General features: G+C 41.4%; 3 protein-coding genes across 5 annotated transcripts in view; all 3 read right to left on the reverse strand.

Moving 5' to 3' along the window:
• pde1cb (phosphodiesterase 1C, calmodulin-dependent b) overlaps positions 1–790 on the reverse strand; it is an 83,655-nt gene extending 82,865 nt beyond the window's left edge. For all 3 annotated transcript variants that reach the window (XM_041055246.1, XM_041055245.1, XM_041055244.1), the window contains exon 1: positions 529–790. In XM_041055246.1, the coding sequence (XP_040911180.1) occupies positions 529–790 (262 nt within the window). The remainder of the gene's footprint in view (positions 1–528) is intronic.
• Positions 791–1,974: 1,184 nt separating this feature from the next.
• On the reverse strand, positions 1,975–8,065 carry LOC121193561 (vimentin A2-like). Its single transcript, XM_041055922.1, has 9 exons — positions 7,461–8,065; positions 7,046–7,106; positions 4,908–5,003; positions 4,496–4,660; positions 3,365–3,490; positions 2,870–3,090; positions 2,701–2,744; positions 2,523–2,608; positions 1,975–2,407 (listed from the first exon to the last, which is right to left on the reverse strand). Exons 1-9 carry the CDS (start codon positions 7,985–7,987, stop codon positions 2,366–2,368), a joined length of 1,368 nt encoding a protein of 455 aa, XP_040911856.1. The 5' UTR covers positions 7,988–8,065; the 3' UTR covers positions 1,975–2,365.
• Positions 8,066–14,391: 6,326 nt separating this feature from the next.
• LOC121193560 (oxygen-regulated protein 1) lies at positions 14,392–23,455 on the reverse strand. Its single transcript, XM_041055921.1, has 3 exons — positions 22,787–23,455; positions 21,052–21,211; positions 14,392–20,315 (listed from the first exon to the last, which is right to left on the reverse strand). Exons 1-3 carry the CDS (start codon positions 23,453–23,455, stop codon positions 14,392–14,394), a joined length of 6,753 nt encoding a protein of 2,250 aa, XP_040911855.1.
• Between the last annotated feature and the right edge of the window lie 572 nt (positions 23,456–24,027).

A 24,027-nucleotide genomic window follows, 5' to 3' on the forward strand; every position in this document is an offset into this window, starting at 1 on the left:
TCTGAGGCAAATGTTTTACTTTTTACACCACTACAATCATTTCGCAGGTTTAGTTACCAGTTACATTCATAACAAATCAACTAATACATGATCATATGTTACCATAGATTAAGCTGCCCAACTGCACATTGAGTAGTTTAAAGTAGCCCCACCTGTACCAGCTGCAGTGTTAGTGATGCTCACACATTATAATCCAATAATATAATATGTAGCCTTTATTCTGAATTGAGCCATTCTACGCAATGAGTACTTTTACTTTGGACATTTAAAGTATATCTTGAGAGCTATAGTTTTGTACTTTTATTTAAGTAAATTTTGAAGGCAGGACTTGTACTTGTAACAGACTATTTCTGCAGAGGTGTTGAAACTTCTACTTAAGTAAAACCGCTGAATACTTTTTCAACCACTCTTTACTATTATTTTCTGACATATATGATTGATTTTTGTTGTACGGGTAACTTCTATGACACAAACCCAAATAGCAAGGAGACATTTTCTTACTCTACGAACAGAAAGTCCTCCACTCACCGCTCTGTGGACCTTCACTATTCTTTTTCTTCGAAGTCTGCTTGACTCCATCGGAGTCCTGTCGACTCAGAACCTCGGACAGCGACTGTCGGGAACTCTGCCGTCCGGCTTGGATGGAGACGTTGAACCGAGCGCTCCTCTTCCTGGCCCGGTCCGATTCCGGGGCGGACTGGCTCCTCTCCGGGTCATGGTTCTCCGGCTCTGAACCGACTTTGACCAACGCGTTTCTCGTCCTCGTTAGAGCAGAAGTCACCGAGCCCATCACCAAAAAAAAAGTAGAAGAAGAAAAAAAAAAAAACTCAGTCGGAATCGGTTAATCTGAGTTTACCTTTCATTTTACTCACAACCTGTTGAAACTTGACTCCATTTTTGTTCTACTCGCCGCGGTAAACGGTGCCATGGACTTAAAAGAAAAAAAAGAAGAAGCTGACTTCATTTTTTTTTTTTTTTACCGAAGCTGAAAACAAAATTTAAACAGATAAAAGAGCCGAAAAACTGAGTTTAAACGGGTCATGTCGGCATCTCCCCTCGGTTTGTGTTTCCACCGACAGACACGTCACATGGAGAAAGTTGCTCTGTCGACAAACACGCTGATCTCTCGGGGCAAGCGGGCGAAAACAAAGCGACATCAATTAGCCCGCGGCTGTCCCGGATTATTAAAATGAGCAGAGGCCCTGTCCTGTACCGCGCTGCAATAGACCTGAATAAACCTGCATGTGGTTTATGATAGTCAAAAATACCTGCTGGTTCCCAAACGTCCAACGTGTCCTGCTCTGAATGACCTGCCAAACAACACGGTTCAGTTGGCATCAATCGCCGACAGATGGCAGTCAAATACAAGCAGCTTCGATAGTGAGCTCAGACATTCAATGTGCGTGTTCTGCTGGATTTGTGAATGGGTTTTGGATGAGAACTGCTTGTAGCTGCCGGCTGTTAGCTGTTGATGTTGCTTTTTATTTCATTAACTTAAAAACAAGACAAAAGCGACCCAGTGATTGTGGTGTGTTCAAAATTCCCTGTTAAATAAATGCTTTGTAACGCCCCCTCATTTGTGGTAGAGGGTAGATCTTAAATGTGGTGAGTGTGCAGGACAGCCTAGAAATATTATTTCTGTTTTTGTGATGATAAAATTTTCTTTTGATGAGATTGTTACACTTATGAGCAAAAGAGCCATATTTCCTAATGTAATAATGTAATGTCCTGTTGTTGGGTTCAAGTATATAATAGCATAAAATGGAAATACTCAAATTATGATTTTTTTATTCCATTACTTACTTACTTACTTACTTATTGAGAAAAGTTTAACAAATTGCAGTTTAATGACAATAAGGACAGACTACTTAAAATGACAACTACTTCCTTTTTCTTTAAAATGAGGAATTATTTTACTCAACGCTACTTCATTACCCTAATGTGTTGCAAAGTATGACACCTGGTGCACATGGCTGAGTTTCAGTCTTAATGGTTTATTGCTGCGTACAGGCAATTGTGACATCTTTAGCATACAGATTTCCTGGAGTGTGCATGCCATATCAATCAAAAATACTACTTTGGTTACAAAGAAAGATTTTTGTAGAGCTCAGTGAGGGTTTCTATGTTGTGCTGCTTTCATTATTGCGTCAAAACAAATGTGACAAAAGAGAAGACTTTCAGCAAAGGAGGAAGCAAAATACAGTCTGTGTCAACTAACAGGCTTACTGGATCATCACATATAAAGGCACTTTTCAAAGCTGTGTGCTTTTTGTGTGTTGTTGGTTTGTTCGCTTGCTTGCAGCCCCAGTGAATTGTGTTTCTTCATATTGCTTTTGTTGGTTGTTTGGCAAAGACAAAGACATCATTACTCCATGTCATCGTGGTTCTGGGTTGACTCATTGATCACCTGGAAAAAAGATGTAGAGGGCAGAGAAAAAGTGACGAGCAAGAACTGTGTTTGAGCTCCAATGACTGTCAGAAAAGTGCTTCAGTGATTGAAAATCATTTCAAGTGGATTCTACCTGACCATCCCTGGTCTCAATGGTCTTGATGAGAACCTTCTTAGTTGTTGTGGTTTCAACATGAGGTCTGGATTCAATCATTGTTTCTGAGAAAGAAAAACGTCTTATTTAATCAACTGGAATTACAACCAATACCAATATTACTGCTGTGAAATCAACATGCACAAAGTGATCGTACCTCTCAGGTTGAGAGATGAGAAGTTTGGCAGTGGGGTGGAGATTCTGAAAAAGGAGAAAGTACAGTCCACAAATCAATGTGTGTATTTGTTAATATTAAATTATTGATATTAAGTAATTATATCCATATCTGTCAGCTGGACTTTGGATACAAGATCTTCATCCATCACCTGCTCTCCTCTCCTTCCAGCAGCTTCCTGTAGGTGGCGATCTCAATGTCCAGGGCCATCTTAACATTTAGGAGGTCCTGGTACTCCCGGAGGTGACGGGCCATCTCGTCCTTCATGTTGTGAATGTCCTCCTCCAGACGGCTGACAGTGTCCTGGTAACCATTTGTCTCCAGGGAGAAGTTCTCCTCCATCTCTCTCATCTGGCGCTCCAAGGACTCATTCTGGGATGGAAGCCAGGAGGGAACAATATGACACTCAGGCAGCCAAAATAACTCGTTTCAAACGAAAATAAAATGCAAGGGTGATTTCTTTGCTCTGCGACCTGACCCGTGAAAATAAACTCTCCCTGGACATTTCCCTTTTTGCTGTGTCATTATTCAAACTCTTACTCTCAGCTTACAAGTTTTTGTGGCCAGTTAGTTTGACTCCAGCTATACCTGGATTATGCACCATTATCTTGTACACTACGACGTAAGCCTGAGGTTGCATACTCACAGTTCCTTTGAGGGCATCCACCTCACAAGTAAGGGCCTGAACTTGGCGTCTATAGTCATTGGCCTCCTGCTTGGCCACCCTCAAAGCGTCAGTATTCCTGGCTGCAGCTTCGGTCAGATCAGCAAACTGTCAATCGCAGTGACAAACAGAAAGACAGAGATGGATAGAGAGACGGAAAGATTACTGAGAAATCAACTGTTCAATAAATGATGAGTCAGAGGCTGAGGGAGAGTGAATGTGGCATATAGCGTGAAGCATGTAAATTATGAAAGATGTGGCCACAAAAGAGACTTGCAGACATTGCGCTGCAGTCTGATGGTTGACGCAGTCTAAAGGCATCGATGTGTTCACTGAAATACTGGTTACTCCCTTTTGTGCCAATGTTCAGAGGTCAGAAAGGAAGGAAGAAAGATTCTACTTTACCTCGCTGCTTTTTATTATTTTGGCAGATTATTCAATCGCTTTTCAAGAAGAAACAACACTTTTAATTTAAACTTGTGCTCACTGATTTTTTTGGCCACATGGGGCAGTGGAAATACAACGTAAACACAACAGTGAGAACACTTTTTAAGTTTGGTGACATTGTTGCCTGTTTACACATCCAGCTGTCACCGAGCAACATTATCATTCATCTGGAGCAGTGTTTCTAATATTCATTCTCTTTTACTTTTGTTTTTGTTCTCCACCAACTCCTGAAGAAAATATCTGGCTCTTTAGCAGTTAAATCCTTCACTATGTTCACCTTGTAGTCGCTGACTTTGTCTGTCTGTTCTTTTGTGTATGGAAGTGTTTTCTTTTTTCCACTGAAAACAGCTGCTTACTGTAGCCAAAAACAATGTTGCTAAGAGGAGACTGAAACCAGAAACAAATATAATGAGCTGAAAGATGCTAAAATGCTCAGTAGAGCTAAGGGGAACTGAAGTGTTTCAGTTATTCTCTATAGCTTCATCAGAACAACACTTTCACATGCAAATGGTCACTTGATCCACAAAAAATATTGATTATAGCTGCTTTAAATTTTATTGAATGTGTTACAGCATGCATGCTGCAGTCCATTAAAAAGTTTCTTTCACATTTTTTTTTAGAAATTGCAAAGTTTAACTACTCTCCAGCTTTGTGGAAAATCCTCACCTTGGATTTGTACCATTCCTCAGACTCCTGGATGTTTTTGGAGGCCAGATTCTCGTACTGCAGACGGACATCCCTCAGAGCAGCTGTCAGGTCAGGTTTAGCTATGTCCATGTCCACCTGCACATGCTGCTGCTGATGGATCTGGGTCTGCAGCTCCAACATTTCCTGCAATAGAATCAATAGAGCATAGTATGCACAAACAACATACAGTGTTTATTTTAATGCCCTTTGACTTCCCTGGCTGTATTGGCAAAGCTCTGGTGCACTGAACTCTTCCAATTTGGTACTTAAGCAGTTTAACAAATACTTCAAATTGTTTGGTTGAATTTTTCTAAGAGTTTAAAGTTAGCTCATAAGACCGTGCATGCGCTGTGTTTCTGCAGTGAAGAAGCCACAATAAAAGGAAGCTTACCTCATCATGCAACTTTTTGAGGAAGTTGATTTCCTCCTGGAGTGACTCTACCTTCCGCTCCAGGTCCAGTCTGGTGAGGGCAGCATTGTCCACATCCTGTGCCACGACAGTGACTCTTAATAAGGTGACTTGTGAAGGTGACATGAATTATGCATTACGTGTTTGCTGACACAGGAAAAAAAAATGCTCTTTCACATGCTGTAAAGAGCACTCACACGACACCCAGGCACACATAACGACCCATTGTGTAGTGCAGCAAGGTCACAAACACATGCATCCAATAAAAATCAACTGTAGGCACATGACGAGTGCCATTGCTGATGCCTGTAACAGTCCATTAAGGTGTTTTCTCAGTATCTCCATTTGTTGTATACAGTGCAGCATCCTCGACTGCAACACTGGCAGATTGGCAGTGGTGGAGAGTAACTAAGTACACTTACTCACGTACTGCACTTACTTGAGTATTTTAATTGTATACTACATCTACTCCACTACATTTCAGAGGGAAATATTTTACCTTTTTCTTTATCACTTTTCAGATTAAGAGCATAGGGAGAGCTTAATATTAAAAAATTAAGATTTTGAATGCAGGACTTTAACTTGTAATGGAGTGTTTTGAGACGTAGTTGGGGTTTGTCCAGTGGAGTCAGAGGCCACTTACTATATGATAAAACAAATAAATCAAACTTTATAACCTGCGACCTGTCTGTTCTTATCTCTGGAACAAAGGTTGCGCAAAATTCAGGGAGACCGTTTCCATGTCCCAAGTTTGATTCAATAAAGGGGGGCTCTGCAGAACACCAGAACTGCACAGCATTATCCAAGAGGTCCTTAATCCCATTTATAATTACCTAACTGCATTCTTAATCTGGAAATTTCTATTGGTTGTTCTGATGTTCACCTGTGGAAAAAAAAACACTATAATGCAAAACATTTTATTGTACTAAAAACATCCTACTATATTCTATTTAACTCCACTCTTTGTCTCATATATACACACTCACTGTGGTACACACCCACACCGCTGTGCTTTGTCAGGGCGTTGGCAGGCTTGTAATTGAGGTATCAGCAAATGAAGCAGCTTTGCCCCTGCTCTAATGCCACAAACAAAGTGTGCTATTCAGCAGGGTTTCCCAAACAGGCCTGAGGCTGGAAGAGTGACTGTCTGCCTGACTGAGCAAGAGCCGGCTGCTGGCCCTGGATTGTTGTCTGTGTGCCACCGTGGTAGGCCACAGGGACTTCCTTCCTGCTATTCATATGGACAAGGTCATGATTGTGCCATGTATTGATAACTTACTGCACACAACCTCTGAAAGACATATTTTTACTCTTAGCTATGAGCCTAAAAGCTACATAAAGGAGCACATTTTGTGTAGCACAAATATATTTTTTGTTTTTTAAATCTCTTGTCTTTTTTAAATTCATGAGTCCTATTTGAAACTATTCGTAAGACTCATCATCACTTCATTATTCACCATGAAACCCAGTGATAGGGAACAATCTCTGACAAGACCACAACAAGTGAGATTTTTATCTGCTGATGCTCTCCCAGAACGAGACAGCTGGATCACATGGTGGCTTGTCTTCTCGCTCTGATAACCACATTGGGTCCACACTGTTGTTGTGCTTGTGTCCAGCTCTTTCAGTGTGACCAGTCAGACTTAAAAAAGATCTCCTCTCATTGCAGGCCTGATTTAACTCAACAGCCACAACTTGGCCTTTTGTACCAGGCCGGGGTCAGTTCGGTTCTACGGCTATTTCAGATCATGGCTAGAATCTGCTGTTGTGCCATCAGAAGAGTGCATTCCAGACTTTACAGCTCATCAGCAATAATTAGATAGAGATTAAAGGGACATTTACACCAGGTATCTGCTAGAAGCGAGACTCATGCTGATAATGAAGACTCATCTAATCTCTTTGACATCACTTGTCAACAATTTGTGGGTTTAAACCCTTCTTTTACCAGGAATAGCTGAGGAGGGGCAGTGGAGAGCTCAGGGCACACCAGCATCTTCTGCTGTTGAAAACTAAAACACATTCCCTATTATCACTCCAGTCACAAAATTGTGATATGATAGAAGATATATGCAGAGTTTGCCTGATGTGGAAATGGTTTATTGAGATGAATCATACTGTACCTGTCTGAAGCTCTGCATGTTTGCCTCAGCCTCCTCCCGCTGGGATATCTCATCCTGCAACCTGCAAAGACAAAAAAAAAAAAAGCATTTTATTTCAACACCTACTGGAGCTCCTCCACCTTAAAACACCGCCATGAAAACGTGTGAGTGAAAAATAAACTTCACTTAGACACAAAGCTGGCGCAGCACCTCAGGCTCAGGTTTTGCGCAGTGCCTGACGAACATTTTTACCAAGAAACTCGATGAAGTCTCGCCTACATATGCATCTATTCGTAAAGGTTTACCAATAATGAAGGGGCGTGCACATATTGGCTATAACTCATCTGAATTATAGACCTACATAACAAAACAAAAGCCATATAGATTTTTCTTTAACATCACACAGCAGAGAATAGAGAAGTGCCACGCCTCCTACTTCTCTCTCAGCCTGTCAATGTCGTCTGCCAGGTTATCCCGGTGAACTTCCACCCGGGCCTTCTCGTTGGTGAGCTGGTCCACCTGGCGCCTCAGCTCCCGCATCTCGTCCTCGTACAGATCCCCAACCCGGGACGTGCCTTTGCCCCGCAGCTGCTCCAGCTCCGCCAGCAGGATCTTGTTCTGCTGCTCCAAGAAGCGGACCTTCTCGATGTAGTTGGCGAAACGGTCGTTGAGAGACTGCATCTGCGCTTTCTCGTTGGTGCGGTTCGTGATGAACTCGGTGTTTATGGCGTCGGACAAAGAGAAGTCCAAGTTCTCGGAGGCCAGCCGGGGCATGGCTGCGCTGCTCCGGAGCCTCTGGGTCTTCGCTGCGTAGATGGTCGGGGCTGAGGACAGACCGAAGGTTACCCGGGAGGAGCGCACCGGGCTGGAGAACTGGCGGCTGGAGTAGCTGGTCCTGGCCGTGGCTCTGTCCCCGCCAAACATCTTCTTATAAGAGGAATGTGGAGCTGATCTATAAGCCATCTTGCTAGTATCTTTTCAGACAATCAGCTACCAGAGCAATGTCGCCGATTTGGTTTTTCTCTTGTACCAACAGCATCAGCGGAGTGCGCCTGGGAAGGCGTTTCCTAAACCATTACTCATTTATAGTCTCCTCCTTATGCAAATGACTCAGCGGTGACTTGAGTGACACCTTGAGAATCCAATCACAATTGGGAACAGATTTTTTTTTTTTTTTTTTTCTTTCAGGTCCATAGAAACAGATCCCGGATTAATATTTAGGCCAAACAGTTACTACGCAGGGCAAAGCAAGGATATGTGAGGCTTGGCATGTTCTGTCCCATCAAAGATCCTGAGGTTCATCCTTAACTGTGCAGGAGCTGAAATCACATTTGGGTGATTGCATTGGTTTGGTAGAAGTACAAAAGCACGTGAGTGTCAGGAGATGCAGACCGGGCTATTGATAGAGCTTTAGAGGATTTCTCCTGATGTTTTCTCCACACATAATATAAAACCCTGAACAAGGAGGACATGGATCTGAATGGATCTGAATCTCCTAGAACTATTTAAATACAACATTCACTGGGACATGGAAGATTATAATTTTAAGAATTTGGTGGGGGGCACTTAATTTTTATTAAATGTAGGTGAGACAGTGACATTTAAATGTGTTCTGAGAGGGGAAATGCCTTTCCTATGTCCCTGTCCATGTCAGCAAAATCACATCCTTGCATTTAAGGTTTTTGATATTCAATTAATTAATTCAATCAATTACTTTCTTCTTGTGTCTGTAGCTCTTGATACACACAACAGTCAGCAGTTTTTACAGTTGTTAATCATGTTCAGGGAACATCATGCCAGAGGGAGAACATGCAAACACTTGCGGGTTGCACACTACTCTATTACACACATAAATCTTTGATGATCACACACACACACACACACACACACACACACACAAACACAAAAACACACACATGCGCTAACAGTCAAAGAGAAAAGAGAAAAGGACAGGGCTGGGGCACAAATAAAAGTAATTTAATACTGACAGGTTTGCCGCAGCCTTGGAGCATCTGTGTGCAGTTTATTGTAAGCCACCCTTTACTTAAATTGACCTGCAACAGATAATAAACACATACACATAAAATATATCAGCAGAGACCAATCTTCATGTCCAAAGCACCTCTCTGTCTTTTTCTGTCTCTTTTTCTTCTCTGCATGCAGAGCTGTCAGTGCTGCAGTGCTGCTGACTTGCTGAGGTTCAGTGATTCTGAAGGGAGACGTAGGGCAGCAGAGCTGAGCCAGTGACACTCTACACCTCTCAAACGCACTGCACTGGTGCTGCTGGGTGCTCTTTTGCAAACATGAAAGGAGCCGTCACTGTGGGAGATCTGATCTGGTTCAGTGATGCTTGTCGACTAGATAGCCAAAATGCACAAATATTTAGTTCATAGAGATTTTCACATTTTTACCCTATAGGTGAAGAAGGCTGCAGTGATTTGGCATTGGCATGTTGCCCTTGAGGAATGACTGTGCAATGATAAAGCCAGCCATCTTTGGGAAGCATTAAGCTGGGGAAATCTGTGCAGTTTTAAGCAACAAACTACAGCCTGGTTTTGTTTAATCTCAATTTTACACAAGATTCCCCTCTAAAATGTTGTGAGGTTTAAAACCCCAAGCTTGTACCCAAGTGACATTATTTTGGAATGCACCAGCAAATAAGAGAGGCACTGTAACTTTCTTTTTCTTTACTCAGTCACGTTAAGAAATCCAATAAAGTCACCGTGTCAGGAGTGTGTAAAGGCACAGCCACTCAATTTCTTTGAAGTTATTTTGGATACAAATCTGCTGTGAAACAGCCCACTTTGGAGAAGTACAACAATCTGTGTGAAGTCAGGAGAGAGCTGCCACTGGCTAGGATGAGTGAAAAGTAAGATTACATTACAAGATTACATTACATTGAAAATACTTTTCTTTATTCAAATTGAATTTATTATTTATTAAATGGTACTGATGGGTGAAGTATCGAAAGTTAAAGTACTCACAATTCAGAAAATGGTTTAATTTTGTATGTTATTGTATACAATGGTCAGATAAACACAAGCACTAAAGCTTAAAAAAAAAAGGCTTGTGGTGACAGAGAGCCCACACAGGGGCCACAGTATGAGTAAACAGTGGCACCTCATCACCAAAACCAGCAATAGAAATTCACGTACAGGCAGGGGTGGGGGCCATGAAAATTCCTGCTCCCAGGCCCATTATGAGCCCACTCTGCCAGTGTTGGCCACAGAGACAGACAGAGGAGGCCGGGATTGTCACAGACAGAGCAGGGATTGTGTATTGCTGATCTGTCACCTAACTGCAGCAACAGAATGCAGACAGTAGGCCGTAATTATTGTTTGTAGCCCGGTGTTTGCCAGTGCCACGGTTTGGGCCAAATAGCTCCCATTCTTTGCAATGTTTAGAATTTTTCATTAGGTCTTTTTATTTTTGTTGCTGAGGTTCCTGTTTTCTCCAAAGCAACTGCGCTGCAGGGGAGCTAATTAAAAAGATTGTAGAACAAGAATCAAATAAGCCTCCACATTAGTCAGAGACAGTCAGATAAGTTAAATCCTGTTTCTGGGTGTCATCGCTTCAAAACCGCAGGCGCTGGGCAGCAAAAAGGCATCTTTTGTTTTGTCTCCCATGATGGTGAATCACCGACCCGCGCGCCCAGTAGCCATAGCAATCGTCCCCAACATTATTGGCCAAAGCTGAAAACCAGACAGAGACGGATTCAGGGGCTGCCCTGTTCACACAGATGAACTCACACAGGAATTTAATGATGCATTTCATTGCAGAAATTAGTGTTTGTGGAGAGCAGTTTATAACAACGTATCTCCATCCTACATCGAGTGAGGTTTACTGTTTTGCTCTTTCATGATTTTGCTGTGATAAATTGCTGGACTTCTTTGTGGGTCATGACATGGCAGATTTAGTTATGGGAGAGTTGAAGAACAATGTGCTTGCAGCACCCCAGTGAGTGCAGGGAGATCAGACTGAAGTAAATCTAAAGGTAAAAAGAAAGGCTGTAATTCCATGTCAGGGGAGCCCAGTGTGCTTTTGTCAAGTCTGCATGAGATAGTTGTACGTTACTTCAGTGTTTCCATTTTCTGCTCCTTTAAACTTCTGCTTCACTAATTTATCTGACAGCTGGAATTACATAATGTACTTTTTCTTTTTCTTTTTTGAAGATTTTATATAAAAAAACACATGATGAGCTTATGAAACATAATAGATTGTTAAACATTAAACCAGTGGCCCCCAACCTTTTTGGCTTGTGTCTAGTTGGAGCCCCTTGTCTTGTTTCAAATGTGTGTGAGTTGTAGCAGTTTTCACAGAAGACACATTTGCCCTTTAATCTTCTCTGGCTTCATTTAAATGATTTTTCAAAGCCCAACGAAGAAATAAAAATGAAACACTTTACAATAAAGCAAAGAATCAGTCCCAGCTCCAAAACATGAACACAGATTTATGTATCAGAAATTTTTTCTTCTTTTTTACCCCATTAACATCTCACAACCCCTCAGGTTTATTTTGTGATCCATTGAACTCATTGGTTGGGAATCACTAAATTGAACAACCAAACTATACAGAAGTCAATATTATTTATACCACCCAACCACATGTCCCACGTGCACTGATGCATCAGAACTAACAATCTAACAAGTACTTTTACTCTGGATACTTTTTTTTTTGCTGACAATACTTACATCAGTACTTTTATATTTGTACTGTATCATTACTTTTATTTAAGAAAAAGGATCTTGATGCTTCTTCTGTAACTGGTTACCATGAGGGTTTTTTTCTTTTCTGACTCTTTTTTTCTCTTTTCTGTAATGTTTTTTTTTCTTGCGAATGCTGGAACTTAAGCACCTTTTCTGTCAGTCATCAGCAAAATGAGCAGGGTAAGGATGGGCGCTCATTTCGGGGAATGGGGCTTCCAATGGATACCTTTCAACCATTATAACAACAGAGGAATTAAACTGCAGGGGCTATTTTCCAAATCTCCATAGTGACTGACAAAACCCTTGGAAAGTATCCAGAATGGTCACTTTGTAAAGACCTCGCTCTCTCACTCTCGCTCTCTCTGTCTCACTCTTTTCTTTGTCTCTCTTTGTGCATGTGTGTGTGTATCTGCTGGAAGAGATTGGGTCAGGGACAGGGGACGGGAAACACCCCTCACACTCTAGTTTGAGCTTCCAGTTGAGAGAAAAACATCCCTGCATTTTCCCCTTTGCATTAATATAAAACCAACATGTATAATTCACCAAATATATAGCATAAAATTGTCCGAATTAATTATTCCCTTCCAAATAAACACCTGCTGTCATTTGGTCATACTTATTTCAAGGATAATATCCCCTGGTCACACATATTTCAAGCCAGTCTGTCAGTGACCATCACATCACAAGTGTCACTTGCATATGCCTGACTGCATCAGGGAGCATCACCCAAACCGACTGACAGCTGCAGATGACACTTTCTCCTGCCTGAAGATGAGAGGACCAGAGTGAGACAGACACTTCAAGTGTGAAGAATAAAAAGAAATATTATTTATATCCACACCTGTATTATCTATTCATACCGTAACTGAAGGCCTTTGTTTCAAAAATTAGAATAACAACAAAATAAATTGTCTTTTTTGATAAATCTGCATTGTTGTTTTAAGAGATTTTACAGAAATCCCCTGATGAGTCATGATTCTGGCACTCTTGTATTCTAGTTCCAAGAATAAACGGGATATTATAAGCCTAAGGCTCATTCAGAATTCACATGCCTCACTTAGTTAATAATCTTATGAAAGTCAAATGTCACCATGGACCAGAGATGCTTCAAGGCAAGCCTTATAAATGGGATTATTTTTACCAGTTTACATCTCAACCCTAAATATAGTTGTAATTTTATCTGTATTCTATTCCCCTGTATTTTTTATTTGTTTATTTATTTGTGTGTGTGAAAGGAAACACTGCTTTAAGAAAAATGCAAAAAGAAAACTGTATTATGTTTATAAAATTGTTTGTTTCTGCAGTAATGTGCAGTGGCTGTTGGTTTGACAATATTTTCAGATTCCCGTAAGACTCTTCAAACCATCCGGAAGAAAAAAAATATCCCTCTTCAAAATTTGAAATTTTATTTTTAACCTTCCAAAATTTGTGCATCCGCTATCAGTGGCTAGCAGGGTGCCATGTTTGTTTTGATTGACAAGAGTGAGTTGCAACTTGGGATTTAGGTTGAAAAAAAATGTTAATCATTGAGCAGACTTTTTTTTTTTTCTTCCAGACAGGTTGAGGCCTCTGTGAGGACACTGGAAAAACACTGGTAAGTGGATTTTTAACAGCTTTCAGGGTTTTTCAAACACTAGTTCTTTAGCTAGCTAGTGTCTGTCTGGTACTCGGTGTTGAGCAGGTTGTGTGGAGCAGGTGTTTTAGAGCTTCTTCACTGAAAACCGCTGCCGAAAACATCGCTATGAGAGCCCTGAGAGTGAACCAGAACAGTAAAGTTGTGGATGTGACAGCTCAACAATGGGCTGAAGCTCACTATAAAGCTCTGTACAGCTGAGGTTAGCTGCAGATTCAGGTGATAATTCTCTGTCATCCCTATGAGCAAACTATTTTCACATTGTCATGGCACATTGTTATTAAATTTTTTTTTTTTTTTCAATCTGTCTCATGCAAGTCTCCCAACTACAAACAACATCTATACAATTAAAAAACAATAAACAGGGTTTATTGAATATTGAACATTTTCTTAGAGCCAAAAACTGTTTACCAGGAGCTGCCTTTTAATTAATTTATGGATTTTGTTTTCCCAGGTTAATCAGTTTTAATTTCTTTTCAAGTTGCCAAGTGACATAATCTTGCAAAGTAGCGATGTGATATTAGAGTATCCAGGGCTGATTACAAAATAATAATCACAGAAAGTGCATTGCACATTCAGGAAGAATCCAAACAAACAATAAAATGAAATGTTCTTTGACATGTTGCATTGTATTCAATAAAAAATTGATGATTTGTAGTATTTGTAATAACAGATGTTATAGTTATGTACAGTGAGCACTGAATCAGTAAAAAAAGAAATGTTCTTACTTGTTGATGTTAAATTCCATTTTTGATTATAGATCTCATCATTCACAACCATAAAAACAAAATTAAAGTCTGTAAACGTACATTTTTGACTATGTTGAAACTTAAATAAGAGGCACAACTCTCTTCAGTTGCCACATGTCTGTAAGTCTGGTGGGCCTGCATAAAAGTTCATGTTTAAGATAATGTGATGGCTTTAGAAACATTTCTAGCAGTATTACAACAACATAATCATAGCCAAGTATAATACCACACCTTGGACCAGCATGTGTGAATATTTCTATTTCACATAATGTCCTGCTTTCATAGTATGGGACAGTATTGTCCACATCTTGCTCGCAGGGTGTCGATTGAGTCTTGTGCTTGCAGTACACTCCCTCCTCCACTAGATGTCCTTCTTGGCTGTGTCACAGCAGAGGGCTCCCCCTCAGGATGCACTTTCCTGTCTGGCATTTTAAATTCAACTGATGCAAATGAAGACAGACTGCCGTTTTTATTTGACCAGGTTTTGGTTGTATCAATAGTAGGTGACACCCTGAAGCCTCTCCCTTTGACACTGCTTGTATCCTTTTTCTCACTTTGGACACTGGAGTCGTCCAAAAAGGGGTCGGAATCACTTCCGTGAGGCATGTTGTAATAGGTGCACTTTGGAGTTTGAGGCTTCGCTAGTTCCTCAAGTTCTGATGAGGATATGGCAGCAAGGGGGTTGTGCTGGGTTTTATAATGAGGCGGTGAGTCCTCACTAGTGTTCTCCTGACCTGTATCAATGGAGGTGCTATCCGCATCACCATACATTCCCAGAGAGACTGGAGGAGATTTTCTTATGAGGTGGTTCTCCTTCAGCAGCCACCTTCCTTGATCAATCAAAACCCCATCAGCTGTGTCCTTTTCTGAGGTGAAAGAAGTGTACTGAGCAGCCTCTGGTGCCACTTCAGCCCTTAATGAGCTTGCAGCACTGAAATAAGACAGATCCTCCCTTGAGACTTTAGTGCCTGAATTATTGGAAGAGAAACTCTCTGCACTTTTCAATCTGGAATTTTGCAAGAGCTCTGAACTACTTGCAAGAGACAGTTTGGACTTAACTCGCTCCACATTTGTTCTCCCATTAGGAATATCAGTCTGATGTCTGCAGACTGGAAAAGGTCTATCTGAAGCCTCTTCTCCACTCTCTGTGACAATATCTACAGATTCCTGACTTTTATATCCACCGCTCTCTGAAGTTTCTGGTCTGTAATCAGATAAATCAGAGGTGCTCGGGCTCGGGAGACATTTTAAGCCATACGAACTATCCTTTCTACGTTTTGGAATTACCGTTTGCTTAGTTTGTACAACTCGGACATTATCCGGCTCTATCCTAACATTCCCCCGAGCGTCGTATGTGAATATAAGTGAAGAGGACTGTAGGGCAGAGTTAACAAAGTCAAGTAACTCCTGTGATATTTCCACTGGATGCGGTATGCTGATTCTTCTTTCCTCGTGGTGCTCCCCTTCCTCGTCTGTTTCAGGTTCAACAACAGTTTCTGTTCCGTTACCTTTATCGTACTCACACTGACCCTCAAATGAATATTTGGTTGGTGATTCACTGTTAGGTTCTGCATTTGCTTCTTCGTGACTGCTATCGTGCTGCTGCAAATAGGAGGCCTCTTCTAGCAGGTTTTTACAGTCATTATCATCAGCAGAACTGTCAGCATGTTCAATAACATTTCCTTCTTCAGCCTCATCTTTTGATTCTTGTTCCTCCACCTGGTCAAATCCCTCATTCAACTCATTTTCTTCATCATCCTCCCTCTCCTCTTCAGCTGATGTCTGCCTTGCTTTCATATTTTCTTCAATCTCCATCTCCTCTACTTGTTTATCTGCAATTGACTCTTCCTCCAGACTTTCTATTTCCTCAAGCTCTTTGCTACTCCCTTCATCACACTTTTCTTCTTCTTCTGTATCCTTGGCAGTTTCTTCTTCTTCTTCCTCCTCCCCCTCATCTGTGATCACCCTAGCTTCTGTATTTTTTTCCTCAGCCTCACCATCGTCCGCTTCCTCCTCACTGTTTTCCACTACCATTTTGTCCTCTTCCTCATCTCTTTCTGCAGTAACATCCATGTCTTCTTCCTCTTCCTCCTCATCTGCATCTCCAGTTACATTTTTTTCAGTTACATATTTTTCTTCTTCCTCATCTGTCTCCTCAATAACCTCCTCTGCTCCTTCTTCTACATCTTTCTCACTAACCACATCCACTTCTTCTTCATCTTCTTTCTCCTCCACCTCATCAATTATGTTTTCTACTTCCTCTTCCTCATCTGTCTCCTCAATAACTTCCTCTGCTCCTTCTTCTACATCTTTCTCACTAATCACATCCACTCCTTCTTCCTTCTTGCCCACCTCATCAATGACGTCTTCCACCTCCTCTTCCTCATCTGTTTCCTCAGCAGCTTCCTCTGCTTCTTCTTCTACATCCTTCTCAGTGAGGTTTTCTACCTCCTCTTCTTCCCCCATCTCCTCAGTTACCTCCTCCACATCGTTTTCATTAACCGCTCCCTCTTCCTTCTCCTCCTCCTCCTCTTCCTCCTCCTCTTCCTTCTGCTCTTCAATAACATTTTCATCTGTCTCCTCAACAGCCTCATCTGCTTCTACTTCAGTCTCCTCTACTTGCTTTTCATCACTGCGACCCTCCTCTCCCTTTTCTTCCACATGTGCTTCTTCTTCAACCTCATCTTTCTCCCTCTCTTCCATCTCTGTCTGCTCAGCACCCTCTCTCTCATCTGTTTCTTCAGCACTGTCGTCCTCTCTTGCCTCTTGATCTGTCTCCTCAACCACTTCTCTCTCTCCTTCTAATTTATCCTCCTCCTCACTTCCTGTCATCTCCTCCTCTGTCCCTTCCTCTACTTTCTCAACACATTCCTCGACACTTCCTTTCTCTGCTTCCCAGTCATCCTGCCCCTCATCATCTTCCTTCGCTGCCGTCCCTGTTTCTTCCTCCCTTTCCTTTTCTATATTTTCAAGCTCTTCAGCACTATCATTTATCTCCTTTGTTTCTACATTCTCTCTGTCGTTCTCCTCCTCCCTATCCTCTTCTACCCCCTCTACCTGGTTTTCATCTTCATTTTCTTCCATCTCATTTTCATCTACTTTCAGGACCTCATCTCCCTCTGTCTGTGACAATTCTGAATCTTTCACATCAAGGCCTGTTTCCTGAATTTCACCAGGTTCATGCTCTGGCTCACCCATTATCTTTGACTGTTCAGAATGCATGGATTGCATTTTATTTAAGTCGCCTATATCTCCATCATCATTGTCCTGTTTTTTTTCAGCGATGTCCTCAACTGTGCAGGTAGTCTCAGGATCTGTTGATTGTTTTGTTTCGTCATTGCATTCGTCAACAAATTTTTCCACATCTTCCTCTGAATCAGACTGGTTTCTTTCAGTTTCTACAAAAGTGCTCTCTTCCACAGGGTAGAAACCTCTAGCTTGTTGGATTGTTGAAGAAATCTCTGCTCGGAGGTCTTGTGGCATGTTCAGCTCCTCCATCAGCTCATCAATATGCAGATGCTGATCCTCAAATACATCGCCTCCTTCAGAGACAACATCCAGGGCAAACTCAGTTTCTGAAACTTTGGGAGAAAGTGGTTCACTTTCAAGCCTTTCCCTCAAAATCTGGAAATCCTTCCAACGTTCTCTAAATTGAGAAGACGCTCTGCTGTGCAGATCTGTCAGACTTGCCCTCTGCTCTTCCTCGTCCTCAATGGACGAAATTTTCTGCAGGGATTCCATCATTAGCATGGCCTCTGAGGCGCTTCTTGATTGGCTACCCTCCCCTAGCATAGAGCCTGTTAGGCTATCTCTCAGGGTCATCACAGACAAGAATGACAGAAATGCTTTGCATGATGAGCCAAACACTGAAGCTACTTGTGTTGAGAAGTCGGGAAGGCTGTTGGACTTCTCGAGATTGGATGTTGTGTTGGTGTCAGACTCCCTTCTGATGCACTGAATAGAAGAGCAAAGTTGTCGCAGGGCGGGTTTTATCCTTGCTTTGGGATTTAAAATGTTGGAAGCAGATGAAGCTGATTCACTGTCATCTGGACCGATGGCCTCTGCAGATTTATGTGACCTCAGTATATTCTCCTGTTGTACAGGATCCACCCTGACACTTGGCATTGAAACGCATAAACCTCTTGTTTTTTGTTCATTGTACACCGAAGATGTTTGTGGCCCTTCATGGTAAAGAGGAACTGATAGACAAGAAGCAGATTTCTTGACAGCATCACCAGACAATGGGTAATGTTCATCTAAATTAGTCTCACATTCATTCTTTTCATCTGATTCAGAATCGCCACCTATCTGAAACACAACCTTTGATGGAGGCTGTGATTCATCTAGGATGGCCTCCATGTATGGCACCTGGTCTTGGGTGACTTTCTCCAACCAGTTCTCAACATATTGGTGGATTTCTGAGGGCGTAGGATTCAGGGAAGGCATTGAAACACTTTCACTTAACTCTAAAGATTTTTTAGGTGATGATATTCTGTTTTCGATCATGGATTTAGGTTTGTTCACTGTCTTTTTGCCTGGCACTAGTGATTTTTTTGGTTGTAAAATATCTGACATGTTCTTTTTCATTTGAGGTCTTCCAGTTGGAGTATTTACATTATGGCCATTGTCTTTAGCAGCCACTTTATTCATGCTCTGTCTCTTAGGTGGGGTGCTTTTCAATTTTTCTGTGCTAACTAATAAGGCTGTGTCCTTCCTAGATGTTTTTTCATTTTTAATTGATTTCTTGGACTGAAGCTTTTCTGCTTTATTTTCTGCTCCTTTACTTTTTTGGCCACTTTTAGCACTTTCTGATGAACTCTCACTCTTTTTACCTGCACTGGCATTGCTGCTGAGCTTCTCAGTAGATGAATGTTTGCTGCTTTTTGAGGGGCATATCATGCTTTCCTTTAGCTTTTTATCTGAGCTGCTTGTTGAAGTTGAACTCCTGTGATTCCTAGCAGGTTTAATCATTTTATTCTTCTCACTTTTATGAGTTTTGTTCTTTTTTACTGTCTCCTCAGTTTGGGAGATTGTTGCTGTTTGAGTGTCATTCTCACTCACTGAAGACAGATTGTTCTTAGTCTCGTGTATTGGAGAAATTGGCTCTGATGACAATGATAACATCTCCTCTCTCTGTCTTTGTAGTGGGTCAGCAGTGGGTGGCTGCCAGCTAGAATCTATATCACAGTCGTTGCTGGATGAACGTGCCCCCGACTCAGTGGATGGTTTGCTACCATGCAAAGGTACGCTGTCTGCGCTGTATTCCTCATTTGCAAAATAGTTGTCGTAGCAGCCTAGACTTTCATATATATGCATCACAGTTTCTGTAACCTCCATTCCATTATTCTGTATCTGAAGAACCTCAGCTACTCCTGATGACCTGATGGAGGAGTGGGAGCCTTGGTTGCTCGCTCCTGCAGACGCCGTTTTCCGGGGCTTTGGGATTGGTCGGCTGCTGCTGCTGCTGTGTCTGACAACACAGTATCCTTCAGTTGTCTCACCATCTGCAGTCTTCTCCATGTAGGAATAATGTCCCAGGGTGCTCTCTTGAACTCCTGACTCGGTCACCATCTTCACGCTCTCAACCGACGCGTTCTTCTTAACGTGCCGAGGACCTGGTGTAGGAGTGCGTTTGAAACTTGTTTTTGTTTTTCCCAAAGCTGCTGAAGTGTAGCCCTCATATACTTGATGGTCATTGAAGCCGACGCCCTTTCCAGCTCCAGAGGGATGGTTTTCCTCTTTAGTTTCATCTTCACTGATGCTAGAAGAGTCTTTAGCAACAGCATTGTTTGAGTCAGGTGAGCTGTTGCCCGACTCAGAAATCGAGGCACAAACTGTCCTCTTGCTAAGGCTGGAGCGGCTGAGTGTGGTTGTCCAGTGGAGCATCTCCTCTTCTTTAATGGTAAGACGCACTTTCATTTCTACAGTCATGCTGCCATCTTGGTTCACACGGAAAGACTTTTCAATGTCGTCATCCTGAGGTACAATGCAAGTAGGATGCTCATCATCTACCCTCCCAGTTCCACATGTCTCCATGGATGAGTGATGCTGGTTGACTTCTGTCTCAAATGATGCATTGTGGTGATGCAGGTGGCTGTTCATGCTTCCATTTCGAGACGTGTTTATCTGGTTGACAATATATCGCTCTGATGATAAGGAGAAGTTTCTTGAGCCTCTTCCACTTGAGAAAGATTTGTTGTTCTCTTTGGTTGGAGGTGTTTGATGAAAATACAGGTGTTTGTAAAAGAAGGGGAAAACAGAGAGTGAGAGAATAAAAATATATTTTAGGAAATAAAAGCATATTAATAGTAGTATTCTTATTAGTTTGGTGGGGATATAAATGTATAAAGGAATAGTTGGACATTTTAGGAAATACACTATACACTTGCTTTCAAGCTGAGAATTAGATGAGAAGATCAATACCACACTTATATCTGTTTGTTAAAGATGAAGCTACAGTCAGCAGCCAAATAAGTTAGAGTTAGAGAGAAACAGCTAACCAGAGTACCTCTGGACAGAGCCAGGCTAGCTTCCCCTGTTTCAAGTCTTTACTCTAAGCTACGCTAATCGTTTCCTGGCTCTAACCTCATGCTTAGTGTACAGACATGAAAGTGGTAGCCTACTGATCTCCTTGTCTGACTCTTAGCAAGAAAGCGAACTGTGGAGCCGTTCCTTTGCAGTGTCAGTTACATTGTGCTGGTGTCACGACGGAAAACTACACATCTCAAAACCAAGGCAGATGAAACTAAAACTACCTGCAGTGGATAGATATCATTAGTAATACCTGAGTAAACCTAACAGCGAAAAATTACTGAATTTCACAAATGCTTTAGGATCATTATAGATGAACAGAAGTGATGGAATTATACTTTCTTTATATACTTTATACTTTTTCTTTTCACTAGAAAGTGTACACCCGTAAAACTTATTAAAACTTACGAGCTCTGGGCTGCAGCATAGATGGCTCCACAGTTTCCATGTATATGGCCTGTGCCATCTGTCCCGTTGTGTGAAAAGTGTAGTTTCCTAATCTGAATGGTTCGTTTCCCGCTGCCACAACAACTCCAGAGCACAAGATAAGTGCAGCGAGCCCATCAACCTGAAAGAAGATGAGAAACAAGTTTGACATGTTAGTCAAAGTCTGAGAAAACAACTATCTATTTAATGGAAACAGCAGTTACTCTGAACTGGCCACATGCTTTATATGCAACCACTGCAAGACATCCTTTGTACCTGAGCTCTTGATAACATTCAGTTTGCATTATCACTGGCAAGTTGATCCCATTTCTTTTTCCCACATTAGTACAACACCGTCCAGACATCACAGATCAGCAGCAGTTCTGCATTTCTAGGTTCTCCACCCTCATGACCTTTAATAAGGAGCTTGTTGTGATTGCTAAAGGACACGTGGGATTACAGAGTGATAACTCACTGGGGGGTAGAGATTTTGATAGCACCTCTTAGCACTTCTTGGAATACTTATAGCATGTACAGTAACAGGGTAAAAGTCCTGATTCTTAATCCCAGAGATATTTATGAGTTACAGTGAAAATAAACCACAGAGGACTTATTTATTTTAGTTGTATATTTTTCTGCACATGCATATAGTTTCCATGTCAAACAAAGATTCTAAAAATCTTGAGGCCTTGAATCAGAACTGTTAACCGCTGACCCAACATAGATGAGGAATCCTTAAAGTCCTCAGAATAATGGAAAGTTTGAGCATTTACAATTGCGTGACAACAGGGCAAAATCCATCTGCTGGCTAGGACCATGTGATACAGTTAAAAGCTCTGGAGCAAATGGGTTAGTAGACCTGGAGACGACCTGAGATTTGCCAGCTGCTGTTTCCAGGATTAAGAAGGACCTGTCAAACTCAAAAAAGTGACTGAAGATATGGCAGATACACCTTGGCTTAGCATAGCCTTAAGTATCCTTACATACTTATGTATATTCAAGGACCAAAACCATGGAGCCAAGTAGTCACATCCCATGGTGGTAATTGAAAAGTCACCAAAACATTTCAACATTTTGAAATACAAAAAAAAGTGAAAAAAATACAGTTAAATGAATATTGAATATTTATGTATTTGTTTTCCAAGTTCTAATCCTGTCATTTTTGAGCAGTTTTATATCAAAATTCCACTAATTTCTCTTCCTGCAAGACATAATTATAATAACATATAATAACTTTTTTTTTTTTTTTTTCTATTCTATTTGAATATTTTTGACTCACCTTGAACTAGGAACTAGGTGATGGATGACTAACCAATAGTTTAAAACAGCACTTAATGCTAGCTAGCACAGCAAAATACAAAAAGTTGTGTGTTTTGGATTTTGGTCAGAAAAAACTCTACATCTCCCAGTTGAGCAGTATTCATTAAGACACAGCAACTTTGAACAATCCAATCAAATCTAAAGGATATGATTTAATAATAAAAACTGATACCCCTCTCACATATTGTTTCAGTTGGTAGTTGTTATATTTTCCTGAAGCAACAAATGTTCTAGCTTCCTTTTCACTGTGAAAAGGAACTATAAAGGAATTAATTTATTTACTTTAAACGCTTCATCCATTCCACAAGGGTACCTGCTGATTATAATAATTTCAGGAGTTACTTAAAACTGACTTTGATCAACCATCATTCCCGTTTTTAGTTTACCAAACACTTACTCTTCTGCCATCTGTAGAGTAGAGTTTCAGTACTGGGAACTGCAGGATCTGAGAAAGGTAATCCAGCAAAGCATCAAATGTTGGTGCTGTTCTTCTCTGCAGCACAATTGTGCGTTTAACAGTGGGATCCCTGTTTTTGATGACCACAAGTTTCTTTGGTGTCCGTACTGCCACCCTCTCTGTGACCTTTGCTGGCCGGTTGGCGACATTGTTCCTTCTGCCAAACTGACTGAACTGGGGTCCTTGACGCCTTCGTCGTCCTGCACTGAGGGGTCTGGTTGTATTCCACGGTACCTGCCGTCGGTTCACTTCATCCAGGTTTAACGGTTTCACCCGTTTCTGATCAGAACACACATAAGATCCCCCATCCTGTAAGTCATCCAGACCCTTAACAAGGTGGATCCCTCGAGGTGTGGTGATGGTCCTCACTCCAAATGGCAGAGGCACTTTCTTGGATAAAACATCCAGCAGAGCATCAAATGTCTTGAAGGTGCGGGCATTGATGACCATGCGATGCCCGCTAAATTTATAGTCTCCGCTTTTGTAGAAACATACTCGTTTTGAAGCTGAGGGATCAGAGGTGGGCTGTAAGGGTCGGGAGGGTAATGTCTGCCCACTGCCTGAGGACAGTCCCTGGGCACCCGGGTCCTGGATAGGTGTGTTGCTCATTTTGTGTGGAGGTAGCTAGAAAGAAAGTAAAGAGAGGGAGAGCATTGTTACAGCAGTTCAAAATGATACTTACACACTGTGCATCCATATATTTTGAGCCACTATAAATGACTGTTTTCAAAATGACCACAGCCCTTGTCCTCCATCAGTGAGGAAACTACAAACTGCCACCTTTCAAACCTGCAGGTGATGAGTGTTAGATACTCAAAAGACAGAGTTTGTGTTGAGTGTATGTTTTTATTTAGGATTCACGTGTTAAGTTGTGGTTTTGACCTTGAAAATGAGGTTGCTTTTATTCTGGACACTTGTATAGAACCACATATATATATAAAACTCTGTATTTCCAGCAGTTCGATAAAGTACATCATTTGAAAATTCTATCACTTGTAACCAGAGGAACAACTGAAATCTCACAACACACTGGGTTTCAGTAGACTCTTTAACAGGCTCTATGTAAAACAGCTGTTAACATTTAGTGACAAGATATCCCATATTAAAGACTGTACTCTCTTTGCGTATGATTTTTGGTCTTTAAGAATGTGGGATGTGACAGAGAATCAAATGAAATGGCC

Source organism: Toxotes jaculatrix, chromosome 14 (genome assembly GCF_017976425.1).
Source record: "Toxotes jaculatrix isolate fToxJac2 chromosome 14, fToxJac2.pri, whole genome shotgun sequence".
NCBI lineage: Eukaryota > Metazoa > Chordata > Actinopteri > Toxotidae > Toxotes > Toxotes jaculatrix.